Source organism: Myotis daubentonii, chromosome 3 (genome assembly GCF_963259705.1).
Source record: "Myotis daubentonii chromosome 3, mMyoDau2.1, whole genome shotgun sequence".
NCBI lineage: Eukaryota > Metazoa > Chordata > Mammalia > Chiroptera > Vespertilionidae > Myotis > Myotis daubentonii.
In genome coordinates, this window is record NC_081842.1 from 207,419,877 (window position 1) to 207,429,882 (window position 10,006).

The window sequence follows — 10,006 nt, forward strand, 5'->3', positions numbered from 1 at the left end:
GGGTGGATCCCCAGTTGGGGGCATGCAGGAGGCATGCAATGGATGTTTCTCTCTCTTCCCCCTCCTTTCCTATCTGAAATCAATAAAAACATATTTAAAAAATTAAAAAGGAAGGCAGTGTTAAGCAGTATAGCAGGAGTCAGAACTGGACTCTAATTTTGTCAGTCACCTACACTCTCCATGTGATCCTGGGAAAGTCTCTTGTCCATCTGAGCTCTTGTGTGATGTTGTTGAGCCTCTTGGAGCCTCAGAGCGTCTTCATTTGCAAAATAGGTATTACCTATTTCAGACGACTGTGTGAGATAATACATATGAAGTGCTCAGTGCCTGGTGACCATTATCACCTGACTGACTGCTTCGTGATTCCTGGGGTTCCTTTCCACTCTGTGGTGCTGTGCCTAGGACAAGACGCCGGCTGGGAGAGAGTGGGGGGAGGGGGTGGGGTGCTCTTGGTTGGTTCAGCTGGGGAGAAAAGGAGCTTATCAAAAAGGGTTACCCAGCCCCTACTGGTTTGGCTCAGTGGATAAAGCAACAGCCTGCGGACTCAAGGGTCGCAGGTTCGATTCCAGTCAAGGTCATGTACCTTGGTTGCGGGCACATCCCCAGTAGGGGGTGTGCAGGAGGCAGCTGATTGTTTTTCTCTCATGGATGTTTCTAACTCTTCACTTGATCTTAGCCAAAAGGCCGAGAAGCGATTGGATGTTTCTAACTCTTTATCCCTCTTCCTTCCTCTCTGTAAAAGATCAATAAAATATATTTAAAAAATAAAAAGTGTTACTCAGGCATAGGACACTGGGGAGCTGACCACTGGCTGCTGATCACAGGATGCTCTAGTCTTGGTGCAGGCTTTGCAAGAATCCTTCCACGGAACCGGTAGTCAGGGCTTCTGATTAGATAAGGCAGGTTGGATCAGGTCCCAGGTAATTTGTGAGGAAGCAAGGTTCATCCAGATGAAAGAGGAATTCAGAGCCAGAGTTTCCTGTCCTTTCCTGTCTGAGTGACCTCGGGCTAGTCACTTTTCCTTTCCCAGCCTCAGGGTGTTGGGGAAATGGGGCTCCTCACCCCACTCACCCATGAATGCATATGAGGGCGAAATGTCGACACAATGGACGGGCACTGCGTAGTTAAGGGCCGGCGAGGGCTATTTGCTATGCTAATAGGCGCACGCTGTGGGTTCCTATCCAGCGGTTTCACTCCGGTTAGGCGGTTCCTCCCACCGTAGCCGGTTTCTAGACTCACTGCCCCCGCCCCTGCGGGCAGGACTCTGCAGACCGTAGGCTCCAGGGCCGTTACCATTGTTCTTCGAGGCTGGGCGGCAGGAGAGGACCCTCGCAGACCAGACCTCGCCTCTGGTCTCTCCTTCCGCCCCGCATCCCGGCGGCCGCGAGCCTCGGAAGCCCCCCTCGCCGAGCTTTCCCGAGGAAGCAAGTCAGCCCCAGAGCTCTCCCGAACGGCGCCGAAGACGCCCCCGAGTGTTTACGAAGAATCCCGACCGCTAGTAGTCTACGGAAAGAGCCGAAGGGGCCTCCCACCCTCGGCCTACCGAGCCATTCCGAAAAGGCCCGAAGTTTGCCGAGCGGCCGTCCTGCCGGACTGCTGGAGGCGGCCGTAGCGCCATGTTGGATGCTCTGCTCCTTGAGTGAAGAAAATCCGCCGGCATCGCTTGAGCCCCGCTACCGAGAAGGGCGCCGCTTCCCCCGGGGAGGGGGATAAAGACCCCCCGCCGCCGGCCCATGAGGATATTGCCGTGAAAGGTCCGGTCTCTTCGCCTCCTGCCCCCGCCGGGTCCGGCCCCCCCCCTGGGGTCGCGTTGTCACGGAGACCGGCAGCCGGTGGTGCTGGCCCGCGGGGCGGCTGCTGCTGCCGGCGGCGGCGGCGGCGGCGGCGGCGGCGGCGGCGGGCGTGTGTGACCGGCCCCGGCCCCCTCCTTCTCCTCCTCCCAGCCTCCCCCTGGCCCCCCGCTCCCGCCGCCTCCCCGGGTCTGCCCCCATCCCGCCCCTCCGCCGCCCCCGGCCCCTGCACCCCGGCGCGCCTGGTCCCGCTCTGGGGGGGTTGGTGGCTTCGCTTTGCCATGAGTTTACCGCAGAAACCGGCTCTGAAATCAGGCTCAGCGGCTGCAGCAGGAACCGGACCCGGCACCGGAGCGGCGGCGGCGGCGGCAGCGGTACCGCCTCCTCACCCGGCGGCGGCAGCAGCAGCGGCGGCGGCGGCGGCGGCGGCAGCGGCCCCTCCTCACCCGAACATCAGGGCCCTCCAGACCCAGGCGCCCCAACAGTATCCTTTTCACCTTTTCTACCGGCCCTTCGGCTCCCTTCGCCGCAGAGCAGGGGGGCGGTGGCCGTTCCGGGGACCCTCCTGCCGGCTGCCACAGCCCAGCCGGGGAAAAGGGACGGCTCCTCTACCCCCTGCGCCGGGCTTGGCTGGAGCTTTTGGGGTGCCCCCGCAGCAGTACCGCGGGGGACCCCGGGATCTTCTGCGATTCGGTGGAACCGGCTCCACTCGGCCTTGCTTCTGCAGCCCTTCCCTTTCAGAGCAGGGGGAGCCTTGCCCCTTCTCGCCACTCCCCCCCTCCAGCCCCCCAGCCCTTTATTCGGCAGAATTTGCGGGTGCCTGGGATCAGCCCTGCAGGCAAGGCTGTGCTCTGATTGTTGTGAGGACTACACCCTCCTCCTCGCTTCCCTTCGGCTCCCCCTGCAGCGGGGCACGGTGGGCTCCCCGATTGTTGTTATTGATACATGTTAAACTTTATTGGTAAATTTCCTGTTTGAAACGAATCAGCTCATTTCCGAGGTAAGTTGGATTTAAAAATCTACGGTGAAATTGTACATTTCCTCCGGCTATTTTTTTTTTTTTTTTTTTTAGCGATCGGGGGAGTTGTGGTTTTGTGGTGGAACGTGATCTAAGGAGGAAATGTTACACCGGACGCTTCCCTGTCTTTGACCTTTTTTAAAGGAAGAGGAAGTTAACTGACATTACCCTTCACCCCCAAAAGTCTCACTTCTTGGAAGACTTGTGTTATGCTGAGTATTTCTAAAGGGCTGTCATTGACTTTTCCTAGGCCTGACGTCTAGAGGGGACCGGGGCTCCTGGTGTAAAGCCTAGTTATCGATTGTATCGAATTTCACGTTATTTTCGCGATTGCAGGGTTTTTGGACAGCTTTGGTGGCTAGGTATTTTAGTAGAAAACTAGCCGGTGAGGGTAAAATGTCGAATTCATGAATTCCACGGAGATTTAGAAAGGTATTGCCTACCTGAGAATTAACATTTCATCATACACTCCCGGGTCCGCTGAACTTGTGCAAGTCAATAAGTAGTCATTGGACGTGAGATGTGGCGTGTTTTTGTATTTGTCATCGTGTGTTTTGACGTGTGGAGTGAGTAGGGTGTTTGAGCAAATAAGAAACTAACCGCGGTGAGGTCCACAGATTATTTCACAGTGTAGTTTGATTCTTGTCTGTATCGATTACTTTGAGAAGGGAAAGTTACCTTCTCGAGTCATTTCAGGACATCCTTTTTGTTCCTGTCAAGTGTCTTATTTAAATCTTATTTAAATATTGTTAGTCCACATTGTTTTCAGTCCAGGCAATGTGTCTCAGAGTAAAGATACATTCCATTCCAGTGTGATGTGTGTACTGATTTCATAATGTTTTTATTCTGTATGATTCTGTTCAATTAAGAATTGTTCACTGATGACAATGCTTAGTGATACCGTATGTTTGTGACTCATGGAAAACCTGGTTCTGATGAATATCCCTAGTTGTTTTCCTGTGGAGGAAAAAGGGTTGGCTAATTTGTGTACTTTAAGGTGGAGTTCAGTGCTGGATCTCTTAAACATATTTAATAGTTGTGAGTTTAAATTCCTTTATAATTTGTCTTTTTTGGAGGGGGGGGGGGCGTGTGTAGGGTTGTAAGTTTCTATACAGTGCCACCAAGTAAATTATTTTTTAGTTGCATCTTTGAGCTGTTTTGGCAAGTAAACAAGTGAAAGGAAGTCCATAGTTTGTGTTCTTGATGTACAAAGTGATAAAAAGTAAGGAGTGCACAGTGCTTAGTGGATTTGGTGACATTATTTGGCTGTGACTTACATGTTTCAAGTAGGCTTTTTCTCTGCATTTTGCAAAGGAAGGACTTGAAAAAGCTTTGAGTTGGTTGCAACATAAAAGTAGTTACTAATACTGCAGCAATTGTTAAAGAGGATAAATTTAAGATGTAATTTCCAATGGTTGTATGTGACTTTAAGTTTTTACTTTGCCTTATGTCATTGAAGGTAAAATTAATTTTCTTCTTGATGTATTTCACAACCATATTATCTTCTGCTTGCTTTACACACTGAAAGGTTGCAATTGCTAAAATCTAAGTTTGTATAGTAAATGAAATATGTTATAGATTTCTTTAGGACATACCAATGGTGAAATGTTATCAATGGTAATGGGCATTTGGTTAAAAATGAATTAAAACAGAGCAATTTTCCTTGTCTACCCCGAGGGAGTGTGTTATGAACATACAATGGTCATCGTGTGATAAGTTGATATACATTGAAACATCAAGACTGGTGTACAAACCTGAAGTTGCTCTTTGTATGGCTTGAAACATTTTATGTATTTACTAGAGGCTCGGTGCATGAATTCGTGCATGGGTGGGTTCCCTCAGCCTGGCGGGCGATCTGGGCTGATCTGGGCCGATTTGGGCTGGCTGGCCAAGGGGGAGGGACTACGGGAGGTTGGCCAGCGCTGGAGGTTGGCTGTGGGAGTGCTCTGACCACCAGGGGGCAGCTCCTGCGTTAGGCGCCTGCCCCTGGTGGTCAGTGCGTGTCATAGCAACTGGTCGTTTGGTTGACCGGTCCTAATGGTCGCTTAGGCTTTTGTGTGTGTGTGTGTGTGTGTGTGTGTGTGTGTGTGTGTGTAGACTGATTTTTTTTTTTTTTGTATAGACTGATTTTTAGATAGAGAAACATTGATTTGTTGTTCCACTTATTTATGCATTCACTGGTTGTCTTGTATGTGGCCTGACTGGGATTATATCCGCAACCTTGGCATATCTGGATGACACTCTAACCAACTGAGATGCCCTGGCCAGGGCATCTATGACTTGATTAAATCTCCAGTTCCTCAAACTATTCAAGTGTAGTTGTGTTTGAATTCAATAAGTTCAGCTAGTATTTTAAATTTGTAAAAATGCTAGAAAGGGATTCACATGACAAGGTGTCCTTTATTTGTACTTAGTGTTCAAGTGACAAATCAGGAATGAAGGGAAATATTAGCAATAATATTAGAAACTGGAACCTGCTTAAGGTAGGCATCAGTATTGCATGGAGGCCCATAAAGCCATTTCAGTTATGCCTGCAAAGAGGCAAGGATGGGCAGGAGTGGTGGGGGGTGGTGGTGAAAGAAGATAAACAGTGATATGAAAAATACTAATAGCAAGGGAGAAATATGCTCCAAGTTTTCATAATGTAATCCAATATGAGTAGTTTATGAAATTGGCACTTGAGAATACTTGCCTTGGGATATGATCACCCCAACTTCCCAGTCTGAGGTTCCAAGAGGCTCTGTTGAGAATTTTAAGAATGATTCTTAACCTTTTCTGGGTAACAAACAACTTTGATATATATATTTTTTAATATATTTTATTGATTTTTTTACAGAGAGGAAGGGAGAGAGAGAGAGAGAGTCAGAAACATCGATGAGAGAGAAACATCGATCAGCTGCCTCCTGCACATCTCCTACTGGGGATGTGCCTGCAACCCAGGCACACGCCCTTGACCAGAATCGAACCTGGGACCTTTCAGCCCGCAAGCCGACGCTCTATCCACTGAGCCAAACTGGTTTCGGCAACAACTTTGATATTTTGATGAATGCTTATAGACACTCTCCAACAGAAAACTGCCCATGCACAGAAGACCTTTCTTACAATTTTAGGGTTTTTTTGTGTGCCCCCACTCTATTAAAAGCCTAGCCCTTTAGATGGAAATTGCTTACCCTTCTGATAAGTAAAGATAAATGAGTTTGAATTCAGGTGCCCAAATAGTTCTGACTTAATAGAACAATTTTGCAGTCTGTTATGAACACATAGTGTTCTCTCTATTTATATGGAAAGACTTCAGAGTGTAATTTTTTTCAGGGCTGCTGACACTTGTAGGGAGTCTAATTACTGTCTTGGGGCAGCCGGTTTGGTTAAGAAAATCAGGGCAGTAGGTTCTTTGAAGGAACTAAATTTGGTGAAGGCCTGTGGAGATCTGAAAATGACCTGTGTCCTTAGCTATTTTGTCTTAGATATGGATATATTAAAATAAATATTCCTGCGGGGCCAGTGTGGCTCAGTGGTTGAGCATCGACCCATGAACCAAGAGGTCACCTATTTGATTCCCAGTCAGGGCACATGCCTGAGTTTTGGGCTCATTCCCCAGTAGGGGGTGTGCAGAAGGCAGCCTATTGATATTTCTGTCTCATCTATGTTTCTATCTCTCTACCCCTCTCCCTTCCTCTCTCTCTAAGATCAATAAAATAAAATATTAAAAAAACACATTAAAATATTCTTTTGTTTTTAAAATTTTTTGGCATTGTAATTTTTTAAAATGTTTTCAGTGTTGATATTTCAGTTTTATCTTATGGGCTGAAGCCATTAGTGTTTGCTTTCTTTTTTTTTCCTTTTTACCAAAGCTGAATCTGAGTAATAATAATAGTATCCATTTAATCAGTGCCTACTGTTCTAGGAGCCATACATGCATGATTTTAATTCTCACAAGAACCCTAATGAAGTAGGTACTGTATTTTACAGATGAAAAAGCTGAAGTTAAGCAATGTTTCTACTGCTGTCCATGTCATAAGTGGTGGTCTGCAGTTCAGACTGTGATATGACTGCCTCCAAAGCACATGAATGTCCTTTCTGCTGTGCCACACGACTCCTTACCAAGTCTGCATATGGGAATGGAGGAAGGATACTTTCCCATATTTGATAGCTGGGGGAAGGTCTGTAATACAGTTAGGAAGCTCTATGGAGTAATCTAGAATGCAGTGATACTGTGCCTTGTTTTAATTAGTTCATAGCCATATACTGCTAGGCAAGTAGGTTATCTTTACTGAGCCTTAAAGCATAGTAATAAGCCTGCCACATTTGGTTTAGTGCATGTTTCTGCTTGTTCAGAAGTTAACAAGGCCTCCAGCAAAACACCATTTTAACTAGCAACTGGAACTCCGTAGCTCATATAGTGACCAGCAGCAATCTGTCTACTCGTAAGCCCCACCATCAGCAAAGGTGGATCTGTGCTCCTAGCGAGCAGATTCTCTTTTAGGAAAGAGAGAAAACCTATGTAAGATAGAGATAACGAAGGAAGAAAGTTGTTCAAATGCCTGAGTCACTTAGGCTCTTGCCTCTTCTGCTGCTACTCCCTGTCCTAGGCTTATTCATCTTAAAGTGAGGTGTTTTCGGTCAAGTTGAGAATTTAAACTATGTTGCTTTTCCACATTTGAGTTTCTGATAAGATTTTTTACAAAAGGGTCTACTGCTAAAAAATGCTTGAAAACTGTTTTAACTCATAAATAGGTTTGCCACATTTTAGCCATTTATATTGGGACTTCAATATAATAGTAAGTGGCAACATTTCTTTTGTTTTGTTAATCCTCACCCAAGAATATTTTCCCCCTTGATTTTTTTTTAGAAAGAATGAAAGGGAGAGGGAGAGACAGAGGGGAAACAGCAATTGGTTGCCTCCTGCATGCACCCCAACTAGGGTGTCCGCAACCCAAGGCATGTGCCCTTGACTGGAATCTAACCCGAGACCCTTCAGTATGCAGGCCAACTGAAGTGACAACCTAAGTGACAACTTTTATTCATTTATTCAGCATCTACTGTGTACCAGACTAAGTGCTAGGTCTAAGGATTGAAAAGCTAAGATAAAATCTTTGCCCTCAAAGAACTTGGTCCAGACAGGTAAGGGGACAGAATATCATGAGGCAAGTACAATGATAACTACTATAAGAGCCTGCTCTGGAATTTGGACTTCCCAGAAGAAAGTTAATACCTGAGCCAAAATAGGAGGATGTGTAAGAATTACCTGAGGTTTACTTATCTTTCTCTGTCCTGCTGACTTTTCCCAATGTTTTTTATTTTTTTAAAAAATTGTATTATTTATTTATTTATTTATTTATATTTTTTTGATTTCAGAGAGGAAGGGAGAGGGAGAGAGAGATAGAAACATCAATGATGAGAGAATCACTGATCGGCTGCCTCCTGCATGCCCCCTACTGGGGATCGAGCCCGCAAACCCAGGCATGTGCCCTTGACTGGAATCGAATCTGGGACCCTTCAGTCTGCAGGCTGACTCTCTATCCACTGAGCCAAACCGGTTAGGGCTGACTTTTCCCAGTTTCGTTGCTGTTGCATAGGACTTTAGTAAATGAATGTCAGTCACGTTTCAGGTTTTTATTAGAAGCAGAAAAGCTAGAGGAGTTACCAGGGAACATGGCAATCAAAATAGTTGCTATAAATTCAAAGTCTCTTCTGCATTATAATCTGAGGAATTTGAGTCTGAGAAGATCCATATCAGATCTGACTGGTCCTTTCCTTGTCTCTTTTCCACTCATTTCATAATACCCCTTTGCCCTTCTGATATTAGACTTTGACTTGGAAAGAGTACCTGCTAGCCTTGAAATAAAGTAGATTTAGCTTGGTGTATTGAGAAGTATACCTGATTTGTAGTAAAAGAAATCTGGATTTGAGTTTGGCTCTCCCATTCTAATAGCTGTGTTACCTTGGGCAAGTCACGTAAGTGTTCTGGGTATCAGTTTTCCCTTCTCTAAAATGAAGAGGTTTATCACATGACACCCTTGAATTATAATGGCTTATGATTCTGAACGTTATAGTTTGAGGTTTGTTTTGTTCCTGCAAGTAGATGGGAAGGATTTGTAGAAACCTGTTAATTGTTTCTAAGTCTGTTTGATGGTCAGTGATACTTTTCTTTGGTGTCTTACTGATATTAGAAGCATGCTAATTTAACATTTCATTCAACAAATATTTATAGATGTTCTGCTTACTGTTTTAGGTGCTGAGGGAAGGCAACTAGTTTTTGGCTTACTAATGTTAGATTCAGCCAACAGTCTAAACACCTCTGTGACTTTAGTAGTGAAGATTTTGTAGTCTTTATTGGGCTGGCTTGAAACCATACAATAAGGTTGCCATGGTCAGTTGCTGGCTTGTTCTGGGTGATGATGGTATAGTTATTAGTTCATTATGAGGAATGAGGAAAATCAGGTTCTGGAATAAACTGTGATGAGACACCATCTATTTTTACTTTAGGAATAATACTTTGAACTAATATAATATGAAAACAACTATTTCCTGATTATTAGCCAGGCGCATGACTTCAAGCAGTGTATAAACTGCAGCTGAGATTTGCATCCATGAAATACTGCAGGATCCAAAGCTACTTTTGAATTCTCAAATGACTCCTACTTCTTTGGCTTGCTGCCAGCCAGGAGTTTTTCACTCTCATGTAGACTCAGCTTAAATTTGAGATAGTTTAAAGTATTTTAAGTACATTTGAAATTTGTTAGTTTTTATGACATTTAACAATTTTCTAGTTGATTTTTTTTTTTAAGGGGCAGAAAGGGAGGGAGAGACATCAATTTGTTGTTCCAGTTATTTATGCATTCATTGGTTGATTCTTGTATGTGCTGTAACCAGGGATCGAATTTGCAACCTTGGTGTATGCAGACAGTGCTCTAACCAACTGAGCTACTCGGCCAGGGCTTCAGTGTTTTTTGTTTTGTTTTGTTTTTTAAATATATTTTATTGATTTTTTACAGAGAGGAAGGGAGAGGGAGAGTTAGAAACATCAATGAGAGAGAAACATTGATCAGCTGCCTCCTGCACACTCCCTACTGGGTATATGCCTGCAACCAAGGTACATGCCCTTGACCAGAATTGAACCTGGGACCCTTGAGTCCACAGACTGATGCTCTATCCACTGAGCCAAACCGTTTAGGGCTACAGTGTTTTAAAAAAATTC

The 10,006-nt window shown here is 45.3% G+C and overlaps 1 protein-coding gene across 15 annotated transcripts in view; it reads left to right on the forward strand.

The window, feature by feature from the left end:
• Positions 1 to 1,080: 1,080 nt before the first annotated feature.
• EIF4G3 (eukaryotic translation initiation factor 4 gamma 3) overlaps positions 1,081 to 10,006 on the forward strand; it is a 311,606-nt gene continuing 302,680 nt past the window's right edge. For 2 of the 15 annotated variants that reach the window (XM_059690919.1, XM_059690922.1), the window contains exon 1: positions 1,206 to 2,274. In XM_059690919.1, coding sequence (XP_059546902.1) covers positions 2,072 to 2,274 — 203 coding nt within the window. In that variant the 5' untranslated portion in view covers positions 1,206 to 2,071. Of the gene's footprint in view, positions 2,275 to 10,006 lie in introns of all 15 variants that reach the window. The other 13 variants (XM_059690926.1, XM_059690927.1, XM_059690932.1 and 10 more) reach the window with 12 other exon arrangements.